The sequence below is a fragment of the Gorilla gorilla genome, chromosome 5 (assembly GCF_029281585.2).
Source record: "Gorilla gorilla gorilla isolate KB3781 chromosome 5, NHGRI_mGorGor1-v2.1_pri, whole genome shotgun sequence".
NCBI classification, from domain to species: domain Eukaryota; kingdom Metazoa; phylum Chordata; class Mammalia; order Primates; family Hominidae; genus Gorilla; species Gorilla gorilla.
The window spans coordinates 29,803,677-29,821,134 of NC_073229.2; the positions used below are offsets into that span (position 1 = coordinate 29,803,677).

The 17,458-nt window shown below is 38.6% G+C and overlaps 1 protein-coding gene across 4 annotated transcripts in view; it reads left to right on the plus strand.

Annotated features, from left to right (window-relative positions):
* The window catches only part of HIVEP1 (HIVEP zinc finger 1), a 231,128-nt gene that overhangs the window by 184,223 nt on the left and 29,447 nt on the right, over positions 1-17,458 (plus strand). For all 4 annotated transcript variants that reach the window (XM_063707336.1, XM_063707337.1, XM_063707338.1 and 1 more), the window contains 3 exons: positions 1,774-7,754; positions 11,644-11,777; positions 12,674-12,849. In XM_063707336.1, the coding sequence (XP_063563406.1) occupies positions 1,774-7,754; positions 11,644-11,777; positions 12,674-12,849 (6,291 nt within the window). The remainder of the gene's footprint in view (positions 1-1,773; positions 7,755-11,643; positions 11,778-12,673; positions 12,850-17,458) is intronic.

Below are 17,458 nucleotides of genomic sequence, written 5' to 3' on the forward strand. Positions count from 1 at the left end.
ATTTTAGTTATGAGACCCCCTTTTGGTTTTTTTTTTATTATGGTGGGTAAATATATCTTTAATGGAATAGTATGCATTTTTTTCATTAAACTATGATATGGGAGCATATAAACTGATGTCACAATATTACTAGAATATTTCTAATGTAAATTTTATTCTCAATTAGTAGTTATTACAGTGTAGACATTTTGGTCTAATATGAATTTCAAATATGTACGTTGCAACAGCTATTTGAAAATAGTGGAGAATTAAGTAGTTGGCTTTCTACAAATAGAGTAATATATGATTGAATATTTTTTGTTCATATGCCCAACAATCCAACAAATGGAAACCAAACTAAATCATGGTAAGTAATTATTGCTCAAAAATACAGTAGTTGATAGATTGTGGGCACTGTCACTTAAATACTGAGTTATTTCCAACACAACTAGAAATTAAGGTGATTTCATTTCTCTTGCAATAAGTTTTACCTTCTTTCTGCCTATCTCCCTACCTGCCTACCTGCCCTACCTATTGCTAATGACAAAGAAACATAGCCATTGAATATTTTGTTGAGTTAAAATGGTGATTTTTTTTTAAACCAAGGCCCATTACAACCTTATGACTTTTTAATTTTGTTGGTAAGAAACCACAAATAAGTGGATTATTTTAGTTTCATAATTTTCTGTTCATTGATATAATTGCTATATCAGCAATACTTCATGGCTGTCCTGACTATGGTCTGCTCTAGAAATTATATTAGCAGCCCCTTTTCTCATGAAAATATCAGTTTTGCATACTTAGAAATTTGCTGAAAAGTTTGTTTTAAAAGAACCTTAATGAGATAAGACAGTCAAATATTCAGCATTAAAGGGTTGAATTTTCTTCTTTTTGGCCAGCCTTCTCAGACTGTTGTGTAGACAGAGTCCTCAGGTATTGCTACCAAGCCAATCTAGGTCCATTTGTCTGCACACAATGAAAAGCCAAACACTGAATCACTGGATTTTTATAGAGAGAAAGAGTAATGGCAAGGCAGCCATGCAGGAGATGGGCTCAATTCTGTCTTCTCTTACCAGCTTAAAGCAGTATATAAAAGGAGATGCTGGAGGAGGAGTTTTGGGGTTGGTTAATGATTGTTGGAAAGGGAGGGGAGGTTTGGAAAGTCCCTTGAGCAGGCACAGTTGTCTCTTCGTGCTTCTTCATGGGTTGCCTTTGCAAATTCAGAGGGAGTTGGTGTGAAACCTGTTGTGAAAATACTGGCTTTGATATCAGAAAGTCCCTCATCTGGCAAGAAGTCTATTCTGTGCAGATCCCAATCAGCCATACTAGTTCCAACCAGCTTCAACCAGTCAACCAGTTTTGTTACAAGCAGAGGGAGTTCTAACAAGCTGTTTCTTTATCTGCAGTGCTGTAAGACAAGCTCAAAACTTCTTGTTAGTTACCAGTTTCTTTAACCCCATGGAGCACTGTTTAAGTATGATAGTGAAAAGGGGAAAGACAATTCAGTTTTGAAAGACCTAGTTCCAGGATGTTGATTATTCAAGAAAGGAACATAAGCATTCTAGAAATGCACACTTAGGTCTTTGAATGAGTGTTTCAATAGATTTTGATTGGCAACATTGTTCAATTTCCAGAATGCAGAAGTGCAATTTTATTTAAAAAATAGACTTTCCTTAAACTACTTTCTTCACTTGTCATAATGTCCTTATGATAGTAATCTTAATTTTCAAAAAATTATAGTTGGTGTATGTACAATGTTACCAATTGTTTGTTGTTGTTGGTTTTTTTTTCCAGAAATCTTACAGGCTGGTGTTAAAGGAACTTCGGAATCCCTTAAAGGTGTGAAACGCAAAAAGATCGTAGCTGAGAATCACCTGAAAAAAATACCAAAATCCCCACTGAGAAATCCTCTTCAGGCAAAACATAAGCAAAATACAGAAGAGTCATCTTTCGCCGTTCTTCATAGTGCTTCGGAGTCTCACAAGAAACAGAATTATATTCCTGTAAAAAATGGGAAGCAGTTTACCAAACAAAATGGAGAAACACCTGGAATAATTGCTGAAGCCTCAAAATCTGAAGAATCTGTCTCCCCAAAGAAGCCCTTGTTTCTGCAGCATCCATCTGAACTGCGTAGATGGAGATCCGAAGGCGCTGACCCTGCCAAATTCAGTGACCTCGATGAACAATGTGACTCAAGTTCCTTGTCAAGTAAAACCAGGACTGACAATAGCGAATGCATCTCTTCTCATTGTGGCACTACGTCCCCCTCCTATACAAACACCGCATTCGATGTCTTACTGAAAGCAATGGAGCCAGAACTGAGCAGCTTGTCACAAAAGGGCTCACCTTGTGCAATTAAGACAGAAAAACTGAGGCCAAATAAAACTGCACATTCCCCTTCCAAATTAAAAAACAGTTCAATGGATGCCCCAAATCAGACTTCACAGGAATTGGTTGCTGAATCACAGTTTTCTTGTACCTCATACACAGTCCATGTGTCTGCTGCTCAGAAGAATGAGCAAGGGGCAGTGCAGTCAGCTTCTCATTTGTATCATCAACATGAACACTTTGTTCCCAAATCCAACCAACATAATCAACAGCTTCCAGGGTGTTCAGGTTTCACAGGATCACTGACAAATCTGCAAAATCAAGAGAATGCCAAACTTGAACAGGTTTATAATATAGCAGTGACATCATCTGTAGGCCTAACTTCACCTTCCAGTAGATCTCAGGTTACTCCTCAAAACCAGCAAATGGATTCTGCTTCACCTTTGTCAATAAGTCCAGCTAATTCTACACAGTCGCCCCCCATGCCAATCTATAATTCAACTCATGTTGCCTCTGTTGTTAATCAAAGCGTAGAGCAAATGTGCAATCTCCTTCTGAAAGATCAGAAGCCAAAAAAACAAGGAAAATATATTTGTGAGTATTGCAATAGAGCATGTGCAAAGCCTAGTGTGCTTTTAAAGCATATCCGCTCCCACACTGGAGAGCGACCCTATCCCTGTGTGACTTGTGGATTTTCATTTAAGACTAAAAGTAATCTGTATAAGCACAAGAAATCCCACGCACATACTATCAAACTGGGTCTTGTCTTGCAACCAGATGCTGGTGGCTTGTTCTTGTCCCACGAGTCCCCCAAAGCACTTAGTATTCATTCAGACGTAGAAGACAGTGGGGAGAGCGAGGAGGAAGGCGCCACTGATGAGAGACAGCATGACCTGGGTGCCATGGAGCTGCAGCCTGTGCACATAATAAAGAGGATGTCAAATGCTGAAACTTTACTAAAATCAAGCTTCACTCCAAGCAATCCAGAAAATGTGGTAGGTGACTTTTTGCTACAGGACAAATCTGCAGAATCACAAGCTGTGACAGAGTTACCGAAAGTTGTGGTCCACCATGTCACCGTGTCCCCCTTAAGAACTGACAGTCCAAAGGCCGTGGATCCCAAGCCTGAACTTTCTAGTGCACAAAAGCAAAAGGACCTTCAGGTGACAAACGTACAGCCACTTTCAGCCAACATGTCCCAGGGTGGAGTCTCCAGGTTGGAGACTAATGAGAATTCCCACCAGAAAGGTGACATGAATCCACTGGAAGGAAAGCAAGACTCTCACGTAGGAACAGTACACGCCCAGCTACAAAGGCAGCAGGCTACCGATTACTCCCAAGAGCAGCAAGGAAAGCTCCTGAGTCCTCGAAGTTTAGGAAGTACGGATTCTGGTTACTTTTCACGTTCTGAAAGTGCCGATCAAACAGTGAGTCCACCAACTCCCTTTGCCAGAAGGTTACCCAGCACAGAACAAGACTCTGGAAGGAGTAACGGACCCTCTGCAGCTCTTGTCACCACGTCAACACCCTCTGCTTTGCCCACAGGGGAAAAGGCATTGCTTTTACCAGGTCAGATGCGCCCACCTTTGGCCACAAAAACACTTGAGGAGCGGATATCGAAGCTTATCTCAGACAATGAAGCTTTGGTAGATGACAAGCAACTGGATAGTGTGAAGCCACGGAGAACCTCACTATCAAGACGAGGAAGCATTGATTCCCCCAAATCATACATATTTAAAGATTCTTTCCAGTTTGATTTAAAACCAGTGGGACGGAGAACAAGTTCAAGCTCTGATATACCGAAGTCACCTTTCACCCCTACTGAAAAATCAAAGCAAGTGTTTCTTCTGTCTGTACCTTCACTTGACTGTTTACCTATCACAAGAAGTAATTCCATGCCGACCACAGGTTATTCAGCAGTACCTGCAAATATAATACCTCCTCCTCATCCACTAAGAGGAAGTCAGTCATTTGACGACAAAATTGGCGCTTTCTATGATGATGTTTTTGTATCAGGACCTAACACTCCTCTGCCCCAGAGTGGGCATCCCCGTACACTTGTGAGACAAGCAGCCATAGAAGACTCTTCAGCAAATGAAAGTCATGTTCTTGGTACTGGACAGTCCCTGGATGAGAGCCATCAAGGATGCCATGCTGCTGGTGAAGCCATGTCAGTGCGGAGCAAGGCACTGGCACAAGGCCCACATATAGAAAAAAAGAAGTCTCATCAAGGGCGAGGGACAATGTTTGAGTGTGAAACTTGTAGAAACAGGTATAGGAAACTGGAAAATTTTGAAAATCATAAGAAATTTTACTGTTCTGAGTTACATGGACCAAAAACAAAGGTAGCCATGAGAGAACCTGAGCACAGCCCTGTGCCCGGCGGTCAGCAGCCGCAGATTTTACACTACAGAGTCGCTGGGTCCTCCGGCATCTGGGAACAGACGCCCCAGATAAGAAAAAGGAGGAAAATGAAAAGTGTTGGGGATGATGATGAACTTCAGCAAAATGAAAGTGGAACATCTCCAAAAAGTTCTGAAGGCCTTCAGTTTCAGAATGCTCTGGGCTGTAATCCCAGTTTGCCTAAACATAATGTTACCATAAGAAGTGACCAGCAGCATAAAAATATACAGTTGCAAAACTCCCATATTCACCTTGTTGCCAGGGGCCCTGAGCAGACCATGGATCCCAAGCTGTCGACCATCATGGAACAACAGATAAGTTCAGCAGCCCAGGACAAGATAGAACTGCAGAGACACGGAACTGGAATCTCTGTCATCCAGCACACCAACTCCCTGAGCAGGCCCAACTCATTTGACAAGCCTGAGCCTTTTGAAAGAGCCTCCCCAGTTTCTTTCCAGGAGCTGAATAGAACAGGGAAGTCGGGGTCTCTAAAAGTGATAGGAATCTCCCAAGAGGAAAATCACCCTTCTCGGGACGGGTCTCATCCTCACCAGCTTGCACTATCAGACGCTCTCAGAGGAGAACTTCAGGAAAGCTCCAGAAAGAGTCCAAGTGAACGACATGTGTTAGGACAGCCCTCAAGACTTGTCCGGCAGCACAACATCCAAGTTCCAGAGATTTTGGTCACAGAAGAACCAGATCGAGACCTGGAAGCTCAATGCCATGATCAAGAAAAGTCAGAGAAGTTCAGTTGGCCCCAGCGTAGTGAAACCTTGTCAAAATTGCCAACAGAGAAACTGCCACCCAAAAAGAAAAGGCTCCGTCTGTCTGAGATAGAACATTCCTCAACGGAATCGAGCTTTGATTCCACTCTCTCCAGGAGTCTAAGTAGGGAGAGCAGTTTATCTCACACTTCAAGTTTCTCAGCCTCTTTAGACATAGAGGACGTTTCTAAAACGGAGGCTTCCCCCAAAATCGATTTTCTAAATAAAGCCGAGTTTCTTATGATTCCAGCTGGCTTGAATACGCTGAATGTTCCTGGATGTCACCGGGAAATGAGGCGTACTGCATCAGAACAGATTAATTGCACGCAAACGTCAATGGAGGTCTCTGATCTCAGAAGCAAATCATTTGATTGTGGAAGCATCACCCCACCCCAGACAACACCACTTACTGAATTGCAGCCTCCATCTTCACCTTCTCGAGTGGGAGTGACTGGGCACGTGCCTCTCTTAGAAAGAAGGAGAGGCCCACTGGTACGGCAAATATCTTTAAACATAGCCCCAGATAGTCATCTGTCTCCTGTACACCCAACATCTTTCCAAAATACTGCTCTTCCCAGTGTGAACGCAGTGCCATATCAGGGGCCTCAGCTCACTAGTACATCTTTAGCTGAGTTTTCTGCAAATACTTTGCACTCTCAGACTCAGGTTAAGGATCTGCAGGCAGAAACATCAAACTCCAGCTCTACCAACATTTTTCCTGTTCAACAGCTCTGTGATATCAATTTGTTAAATCAAATCCATGCACCGCCTAGCCACCAGAGCACACAGCTGTCTCTGCAAGTGTCTACGCAGGGTAGCAAGCCAGATAAAAATTCTGTTTTATCTGGGTCTTCTAAAAGTGAGGATTGCTTTGCTCCCAAATACCAATTGCATTGTCAGGTTTTCACTTCAGGCCCATCTTGCTCTTCTAATCCTGTGCATTCTTTGCCAAATCAAGTTATTTCAGATCCAGTTGGAACAGATCATTGTGTGACATCAGCAACATTACCAACCAAATTAATTGATAGCATGTCTAATTCGCATCCTCTGCTACCACCAGAGCTCAGGCCCCTTGGAAGTCAGGTGCAGAAGGTGCCATCATCATTCATGCTGCCCATACGCCTGCAGAGTAATGTTCCTGCTTACTGTTTTGCTACACTCACATCCCTGCCACAAATACTAGTGACCCAAGATCTGCCCAATCAGCCAATTTGCCAGACTAATCATAGTGTAGTGCCAATCAGTGAAGAACAAAATTCTGTGCCAACATTACAAAAAGGTCATCAGAATGCTTTGCCAAACCCAGAGAAGGAATTTCTATGTGAAAATGTTTTTTCAGAGATGGGCCAAAATTCTTCTCTATCAGAATCCTTGCCCATAACTCAGAAAATATCTGTTGGTCGACTTTCCCCTCAACAAGAATCTTCAGCTTCGAGTAAAAGGATGCTTTCCCCAGCAAATAGTTTAGACATTGCCATGGAAAAGCACCAGAAGCGGGCCAAAGATGAAAATGGAGCTGTTTGTGCAACAGACGTGAGACCTTTAGAGGCTTTGAGTTCGAGAGTTAATGAAGCTAGTAAACAGAAGAAGCCTATTTTAGTGAGACAGGTTTGTACTACAGAGCCCCTGGACGGTGTGATGTTGGAAAAGGATGTTTTTTCTCAACCTGAAATTAGTAATGAGGCCGTTAATTTGACAAATGTTTTACCAGCTGATAATTCATCAACAGGATGCTCTAAATTTGTTGTTATAGAACCTATAAGTGAATTTCAGGAATTTGAAAACATCAAGTCATCCACGTCATTAACTCTTACAGTTCGAAGTTCACCTGTCCCTTCAGAAAATACTCATATTTCTCCTTTGAAATGTACAGACAATAACCAAGAAAGGAAGTCTCCAGGGGTTAAAAATCAAGGTGACAAAGTGAACATCCAAGAGCAAAGTCAACGGCCAGTCACTTCTCTTTCATTGTTTAACATCAAGGACACCCAGCAGCTGGCTTTCCCTAGCCTGAAAACTACAACCAACTTTACATGGTGTTATCTCTTAAGGCAGAAGTCGTTGCATTTGCCTCAGAAGGACCAGAAAACTTCAGCCTATACTGATTGGACAGTAAGCGCCAGTAATCCAAATCCACTCGGTTTGCCCACAAAAGTTGCACTTGCTCTCCTTAATTCAAAACAGAACACTGGAAAATCACTATACTGTCAAGCAATAACTACCCATTCCAAGTCAGACTTATTGGTCTATTCAAGCAAGTGGAAAAGCAGCTTAAGCAAGGTACTTGAAATATAATTTATCTTCAGATATGGTTTGCGCAAATTTGTTTTCATGTGTCTTGATACCTTTAAATATTTTAACTGGAAATATTTTAATTTTGAGTGACAAAGATGTGCTGTAAATGTCTTATTTGAAAGACAGGGTGATATATTTACCCCAGGAGTTACATTGATAAGAGTTACCAAGAGTCTTGCAGTGATTCTATCTTGAAAGATTTTAGAAATAATTTACCCTGAGCACTTTTCTTTTTCTCAGCTAACTATATAAGTCTTTACTTAGTAGTACAGATGATCATGGTTTTACTTTGATGTTTTATTTATATTGAGGTTTTGTTTTTCTTGTTAAGTGAAAGGAAATCATGGTTATGCTTTGTTCCTCCTAATGCAGGGAAACAGGTGTAGATAATCAAAGATAGTTGCATTTCATCCTGAAATATAAGCAGAAAGTCATTTAGACTTGTCCTGAGCTTACTAGCTACACGCCCCTGTCATGCTATGTAGCTGTCTTCCAATGTAGCTGTGAGAACCATTAGCACTAGAGAGAAGTTTCACAAAATAATTCATATACTTGGTAAGTTGATTTGGTCAATATTTATAAAGTAATTTAAGGTCATGAAACTGTAACTTGGGGTAATTTGTGGAATCAGTCTCATTAGAATTATCAGCTTTATAAAATGGGAAAAAGTCATTTACTTGATTAGAATAATAGGTAAGCATATCACGTTCGACTCTGCATATTCAGAAGTATTTGGCCTCTGCAGATTCATAAGCATGCAACACAGGTTAATAAACATTTACAGATCTGTCAGTAGGAAAATACTGCAGTATCAGTATTACTATAGAATTATGAACAATTCTAAAGAAGGAAGTTTCTAACATTACTGGTAGGTGGAAGAGAGAAGAATTCAGCAAACATACTCCAAAGGTGGTGATACTTTAGCTAACTTTTCAAATTTTTTTTTAAAAAATAGGGATTTTTCAGGCAAAGAAGAATAATCTTTTTTTTTTTTTCAAGACAGAATCTCACTCTGTCGCCCAGGCTGGAGTGCAGTGGTGTGCTCTTGGCTCATTGCATCCTCCCCTCCCAGGTTAAAGCAACCCTCCTGTCTCAGCCTCCCGAGTAGCTGGGATTACAGGTACCCACCACCACGCCTGGCTTTTTGTATTTTTGGTAGAGACAGGGTTTCACCATGTCTGGTTTGGCCAAGCTGGTCTTGAACTCCTGACCTCAGATGATTCACCCATCTTGGCCTCCCAAAGTGCTGGGATTACAGGTGTGAGCCACCGCGCCCAGCAAGAATTAAAAAAAATAATAATAATAATACACGAAATGACATGGAAATGAGAATAAACTTGGTTCATTTAAAGAACTCTGAAGAGTCTGGCCTGGTTAAAAAGTGTTATAAGTTGGAAACATAGGTAAAAATCAAATCATGTGTATTGTGGTGGAGAACCAATGATACCTTCTCAGTGAAGGAAAGTGCATCCAAACCACCTGTGGAATTTGTTAAGTTCTCAGGCTCTAAATCTACGAAATCTTGGAAGTTAAGACCTAATCGTTAGAATTTAAACAAAACTCCGTGTATGTTCCTGTAGTGTTTGTGAAGAAGAGAAGTGGCTCTCCTTGAGTACCAGATGCCTCGGAAGAAATGTCTGGAAATGCATATCTAGATTTGGAGCTTAGGAGAGAGCTCTGGATGGAAGTGTGTAGAGTAGAGATTCTTTTGTGTAGGGTAGAGATTCTTTAGTGCATAGGTGTGATTAATGAGATTGCTCAGGGTATAAAGAAGAGGAGAGAGCCTAGACTGGATCCTGGGGATCACTACTATTTAAAAAGTTGAATGGTTGAAGAAAGTCCACACTCCTGTATGGAAACTGAAAGAGTTTGATCATAGAGGAAGGATAAGAATGAGCAGAAAGTGGCATCACATAAAACACAGAAGAAGATATTCAAGGAGAGTTGTTAGGTCAAATAAAGTTGAAGGCAAATGGGTATATCTGGACTGCGCAGATCACTGGAGAGTTGAGTCTATGAGCAAGTGGCTATGGAGCATGGATTACTGGGCTTTTATCCACAACTCAAATGTTAATGCATTTATGATTCACAATGGGAAAGAACAGATAGATGCTATAAAGTAAAAGTATTTCTAGGCAAAACATGGCATTTTCAACATACAATACATAGAGTGCTCAAGCATGTAAAGACTAAGATTTTGGCATTTAGCTCATTGATAACTTTGGCAAGTAGAAGCCAGATTTAATAGTACGAAAGTGAGCAAAAGATAAAGGGGAATTTGATATTGAAAATAAAGAGGATTACTGTTAAAGGGATAAAGTCAAAGGAAGGTGTGTGCATATATTCTAAATTATGCGGAAGCCAATCTTTGCCAGGAAAAGAGAAGGAAAGGTTGCATCAGTAGCTCTTCCCTCTGCCTTTTTGAGGAACGTGGGCCAGCAGCTTTTCTTTCCTCCTGCCTGTGTAAGGGTGGGCCTCCCAAGGTACTATTCTGAGGCCACACATACCCCTCTCCATAATGAACAGACTCTTATCTCTTAGTATTATTAAGTCATTTCAGCACCACAGCTGTCTGCTTGACAATGTAATTTCTCAAAGGAGGTTTGTATAAAAGAAGCCCTTGGTAGGAAAAGTTGTGCGTTGCATTGGATTCAGCCAGAGGATTAGAGTTTGAGCCTTTACTTAACACTTGACATGGGACGAGGAACTTCACCCTGAGAGCGTCCTTCCTCACTGGGATATATAGTCCACCTGTGCTGCCTGCCTCACAGGGACCTGAGAGAATGGAATGGCACTATAAGTGAGACAACATACTATCAAACGGGTAGTAGCATAAAATCTTACATAAAATCATAAGGTGGTATTATTATATTGTTCCTATAGGAAAACCACATATCGTTTATCATTTTGATTTTGACATTCATTACCTTTTTTCCAGAGACTTAATTGTTACCAAGCCAAAACCTAACTTTTTGGCTAGACCTGGATGTCACATTTATCAGTATTCAGTAAACTTTTGAGAAGATAGAAAGAATTATGGTTTTAGCTGGGCATGGTGGCTCATGCCTGTAATTCCAGCACTTTGGGTGGCTGAGGTGGGAGGATCACTTGAGGTCAGGAGTATAAGACTGGTCGGTGCAACAGAGCAAGACCCCCATTTCTGTAAAATTTTAAAGGTAGCCAGGTGTGGTGGCTCAGGCCTGTGGTCCTAGCTACTCAGGAGGCTGAGGTGGGAGGACCTCTTGAGCCCAGGAGTTTGAGGCTGCAGTGAGCTATGATTGTACTACTGCACTCCAGCCTGGGCAATAGTAAGATCCCATCTCAAAAAAGATTTATGATTTAAAATAATGGAGGAAGAAAAAGTAAAATATTTGGAAATGGGGCTTCTGCTTTACCTTATAATGCACTGAAGCTGAAGGAGACTTAATGATGTTTTTAATGGATATGAGGCATTATTTTACCAAAAGGAGTAGCTAGCTCTTTTCCATCTCCAAAAGTAAACTCTTTAAGAAATGTATTTAAATGGTAGTATGAGTGGCTGGTTAAATGGAAGAAAAAATATTTAGTCTACTAAAAAAAGTTTCTGTTAGACTTATGGAATACCATGGTATAGGAGGTTGTAAAGCCTTTATTTGGGGGTGTCAGTGAACTGTGGTGGAATTTTAAAGTAACATAAGATTTATCAGTTTGCTGTGATTGAGACAGATTCATAAGGGAGGAGATAAAGCAAATGCCCTTTGAACCTATTACTACTTTGAAATGCATTTCGTTGACCATATGCTCTGTACTCTGCCATGTTTTAATTTCCAGTGAAAGATTAGCATGCTTGTGTTTTCAGTTTTATTAAATTAGTTTCTCTCTTTTTTCCTTTCAGAGAGCATTAGGTAATCAAAAGTCCACAGTAGTTGAATTCAGCAATAAAGATGCCTCTGAAATAAACAGTGAGCAAGATAAAGAAAATTCCTTAATCAAAAGTGAACCAAGAAGAATTAAAATATTTGATGGAGGGCAAGTACAAATTTTGCTTCTTAAATGTACATTTAAACTGACTTTTTAAATGTACATTTGCTTTCATGTGAATGAAGACTTAGTGCCAATTTAGCATCGATGTTGCAAGGTTTCTCAGCATATTAACAGAATCTCCATAGCAAAATATGTTAGCATTATGTTAAATCATTTTATTTTGATGGAGAAATGATGACTATTTGGGAAATACTGTACTACCTTGAAGGCAGCTAAAAACTAAATTATTAGAGTGAACCTTGGTTTTCACATTGATTTACAGTAAGGAATGACCTAGCGAATCTGCTCTCAGATGAATTCATTGCCCATTAGATATCTTTGTGTATTTTGTTGTGAACAAAAACATCATAAAAGCCAATTATAGTTATAGTAAAGCTCCAAAATATTTCAGTACTTAAAATTATTGTGGTTGAATTTAGCAAAGAAGAACAAATTTTAACCAATGACTTGGAAACAGGGAAACAGAGAAGTATTTTAAAATTACATGCAGTAGTGCAGCGCAGTGGTGCGCGCCTGTAGTCCCAGCTGTTCGGGAGGCTGAGGCGGGAGGATCATGTGAGCCCGGGAGGTTGAGGCTTCATTGAGCTACGATCACACCACTGGGCTCCAGCCTGGGCAACGGAGCAAGACTGTCTCTAAAAAAAAAAAAAAAAAAAAAAAAACAAAATATAATATTGCAAAAGGTTGTTTGATTAGAATTAGCTATATTAAGTGTTGATGTAAAAAGTTGGAATATTCTGTTACTTACACATGCGTAAAATTGTTATTGGTTGAGTATAAAAGTTGTGCCTTGTTTTATTTTTGGGTTGAATTTTAATCATCAATATTTTCTCAGAGACATAGTGTCCAATCTCCCTATTCATTTTTTTTCTTTAAATTAGATATAAGTCAAATGAAGAGTATGTATATGTCCGAGGCAGGGGAAGAGGAAAATACATTTGTGAAGAATGTGGAATACGTTGTAAGAAACCTAGCATGTTAAAGAAACACATACGAACCCATACAGATGTCCGCCCCTACCACTGCACTTACTGTAACTTCTCCTTTAAGACTAAAGGTATGAGATGCACATTGCTTCAAGGTCCTTTTTATATGTATTTAGGTGGGAGAGCTAAAACCCAACTGTGCGTTTTCTTTGACCGATGAAATAGTAGCTTAAATAGACTAATGTCAGTTACATCTTGTCAATGTTGTAGTCTTATTACTTTATATGATTTTAGACCCATTGGGAAAAGTTTTTAATTGTACACTTTTAGAATAAATATATAATAAATATAATATTTTTAAAAGAGCAACTGCCCTTTTTAAAAAACGTAACTCCTTAAATTGCAGTTGTACAACATGATGACTAATATACCTTTTCAAGAATATTTAATTTGGGGCTGAAGAATAAAAAGAAATTTTCGTGATCACAAGTAAATTCACTGGGTGCTAAAAGATTGAAGAAAGATTTAAAGTAATAACTACAGTAAACTATAATAATTACACTTCTGTTTTATTGTCTGATTTTAGGCATACATAGCCATTTTTTTCACGATGCTTTTTTTTACACAAATACTGTTAAATTTTAGCTTCAAAAATTTTCTATAGTTTCTATTAATGTTTATAAAGAAGTCTCAGAACTAATCATTAAAATTATATTTAGGACCCTTTCTGGGTTTTTAAATAGGTTTTTATTTATAAGCCTCACTCATAGTTAATTTTACCCTGTACAAGTTTCTTGACACATATAATAGGTATACTACTTTAAATGTTTGCTTCCTCCGTCAGGCTCCTTATTCATGAACAATTTGTTGCTTGAGATTTTAATTTTATATGCCACTCTCTAAAAACCAAAGATCTCTCTTTAACAAAGCAAGGTAATCGTGAAAACATGTCTGAGAAAACAGTAAAAAAAAAAAAAAAAAAAAAAAAAAAAAAAAAAGATTAATTGATTTTTAAAAATAGAAACAACTTTTATCCTTTGAGTTAACATTTACTTTTTTCTTATGCTGGTTGTCTTTGCAGTTTTTGTTTTAAAGATTGATCAACTTCTTAGCAAAATTTATTACATTTTTTGGCTAGTATTTATGGGCATTTAAAGAGAGTTATAACTTGTAACAACTACATGCTTCAAATTAGTACTCTTTAAGTGCCAGTGGTGTCTGAAACAAGAATGATGGAAAAACAAAATATTCTTCAGATGGCTTTGAATATTTCAAAAAAGTTTCAAGAAATGAGAGAGGTTGGGAGGGATACTCAGGATGCAGTTTTTTAATTGTGACGTAGAACCTCCCTCTGTCGTTGGAGGGTGAGTTTAAGGATGAGTTTCCTTCCTGGTCCAGAGGGAGGACTCTGATAGGGTAAAGTACTTTGGTCTTTTAACTGAATTTATTGCTTTTTCACTCGTTTTGATCCTATGATTAAGAAACATCTATTAGCTTCCTTTATAAGACAAGAAGCATATTTAGAAAGCTAGTATTACTAATAAAAGATTATCATGTACAAAAGGATGTTATCAAATACAAGAAGATCAAGATACAATGGGAAATGGGTATTTCTCAATAGAAAGAGGAAAAAGAATGAGGTTATTTAAAAAATATTTATCAAGTAAGGGCAAAAAAGGAAGGATAACCTAGATGTGGTAAACCAAATGAAACTACAGAGATTTCTTGGCAAGGAAAAATATGATGAGTCACAAATATTAATCTTAGTGAAATAACTCGAAGATTTTAGATAAATGTTAACTAAATGGTGGACAGTCCATAATGACCCCTGAAGAGTGAGCATTGCCTGTTAGCACTTTTCATGTCTTACACATCTCTAATATGCTGTATATCTGAATTTGCATTAAATTTGTTGTTTTGTAAGACATTATGTGGAATTATATGGTAAATATTTACTTGAAGGAGGCTATCCTTGCTAAGGAGACTGGTGAAGAAAATGTTAGAAATTCAGGATTTCCCTTTTCTTGGCATGACACTTCTCTTTTTTTTACAGTCAGCTTCCTTTTTGAAGTCTACTTTTTGTGAATCTATGTAAAACAGATTCCACAGCACCTTTTAAAGGTAGTTAAATAATAGTAGACCTTTTTTTGAATTATGCCCCAGAGTTTCACCTTCTCTGATTTACTTGCTATACTAGCCAGTAGGACTCCACTTATTATTGAAAGTGTCGGGTTACTAACAGAAGGAAATAGTGATGTGATGGCATGCTGTATAAATATGGTATGCAAAGACAGCAAAACGCTATCAGAAAAATAATCTGTAGAGCTAAAAATTGATGCTTCTGATGGTAATGCTTACAAATCCATAATTCATTATTTGCCCTCTGAGTTTATTTTGTGAGTACATTTTCAAAATAATTTTAATTGATTTGTTTTCATGATTCTACGTTAAAGGTCAGTCAGCAGAAAACATATAGAGAGCTTGTATCTCTGCAAGATTTAGTCTCATTTATATCACAGAAAGTTAGACTGTATGTAGCTCTAGGAGTCCAGAAACAAAACCTCTCATGCTTTCCAGAGGATTCAGATAAATTTTTATTAAATCTATCAGAAAAATTATTTATTAAATTAACACACAGGTTTATAAAATTGCTAAGAGATATTTGCGTTTCAATATGGGCACACTTTCAATATTTTGTATATTGAAATGCAGATTTGTGTTTATTTTACATTATTTAGGAAGTTGATTCATAATAAATAATAGCTAAAGTTATGAGAAAATATGCTTACTAAAAACTTGTATTTCCAAATTTGTCTAGTTACAATTATACATTAGTTTCTTAAAAAGTAAATAACCTGCAATGGGTGTCTATCTAGGGAGCAAAAACATTTTAAAAGAGGGCCAGGTGCGGTGGCTTACACCTGTAATCCTAGCACTTTGGGAGGCCAAGGCAGGCAGATTGCCTGAGGTCAGGAGTTTGAGCCTGGGCAACATGGTGAAACCCCGTCTTAACTAAAATACAAAAAATTAGCCTGGCGCATTGGCAGGCGCCTGTAATCGCAGCTACCCGGGAGGCTGAGGCAAGAGAATGGCTTGAACCTGGGAGATGGAGGTTGCACTGAGCTGAGATCTCGCCACTGCACTCCAGCCTGGGCAACAGTAAGACTCCGTCTCAACAACAACAAAAAAAGAGGACTATAATGGACCTTATAATATGGTTTGTAATATTGTTAGTATTAACACACTGAAAACATTTTGACTTACAAGTGGAAATTTCAACCATAGTAAGATATCTAAACCATTTTTATAATTTCTTAATGTGAAAACTTTAAAGCTGTCACATAAAAGTAGAGATCTGTATAATGAACACCATTGTGCACATAATCTTTTAATAATTGCTAAGATTTTGCCATATTTGCTTCATATTTTTTCAGTATATTTAATGTAAATATCAGAGATAGCCAAGTATTAATCCAGGTGTTATCTCCAGAATCACAGAAGTCAGGGTTTGATGGACCTTAGCCATCATCTGGTCTCGGCATCCTCTTAAGCCTGACCTCCTTAAGTACTAAGTTCTGGGGTCCTGCGTGGTTGGCTGAGACAAGAATGTACTATGTAGTGCAAGAATCAGCTTGTACAGGGATGACCAGTTTCACAGGCTTAGTGCATTTATCAAGAAATTGAATAGATATAGCTATTTTCCATGTGCTTCGGCTACTGCAAGCCCGAAATTTGGACCAATGATTCAGACATTTTGAGCTCTTCTAAAGACTTATTCGCAAATACTACTTTGCCTCTGCCCACTAAATTCAACATTTAGAGTTGTTTTTGTTTCTCAAAAAAGATGGCTTGCCCTTGTTGGCAATGCTTTTGTGTATGGCATTATCCACTGGAGATGCTTGTTATCCTCAGAAGAATATGAACTGTTTCCCCTGGATTCAGTGATCACTTGAGGCAGGTGTGCTAGTGGTTCTCAGCTAGCATGGTCATACTTAAAGAGGTCGATACAACAGCTGCCAGAGGGAACACTCCTTTACTGGTACTATTTTGAGACTTATACTCTATATGTGAAATGAAATTAATACAGGAAATGCTTTCTCTTATTCCAGAAATACTGTTTATAAAATTACAATGACCCAAAATAGTTTTTCATAGTCAAGCTTGAAACTTTAAAAGGTGAATTCCAAGGTACCAGAAATAAGAAGCTCAAAGCTAACATGGTGAACAGATACTAACAAAAAAATTAAAAGGCCTTATGGGAATCGAGGCCAGATATATGCCTACAGGCTTACCTGTCCTGAGATAGCATCTGAGGTTCCTGAAATAAGCCTAGTCCTCCTGTCCAGTGACTTTGGGCCATGTGGGAAAAACCCTAACCGCTTAAAAGTAAAACCCTATATCTATACCATGCAAAAACAAACAAACAAACTGGCCCAGAGTCAGTTGTCTGAAGCCAATGAAACTGTTAAGGTCCCAGGCAGAAGCAATTGAAAAACTGCTTTATAGAGATGTTTCTACAACCCAGGGTACTTAGGATTCCATGGAAAACAATCTTGCTGAGGATAAACTTATAATTAAAAGTAAAAAGCATGCAAAGAAACAAATGAGAAAGAGCCAGCAGTCATAACAAGTGGAGAATTCACACTCCAAGAACTACAGATCACAGTGTAGTCTGAACGGGACTTTAAATTAAGTATGTATAAAATGTCCCAAGAAATAAATAAGGACTAGAGAATAGAA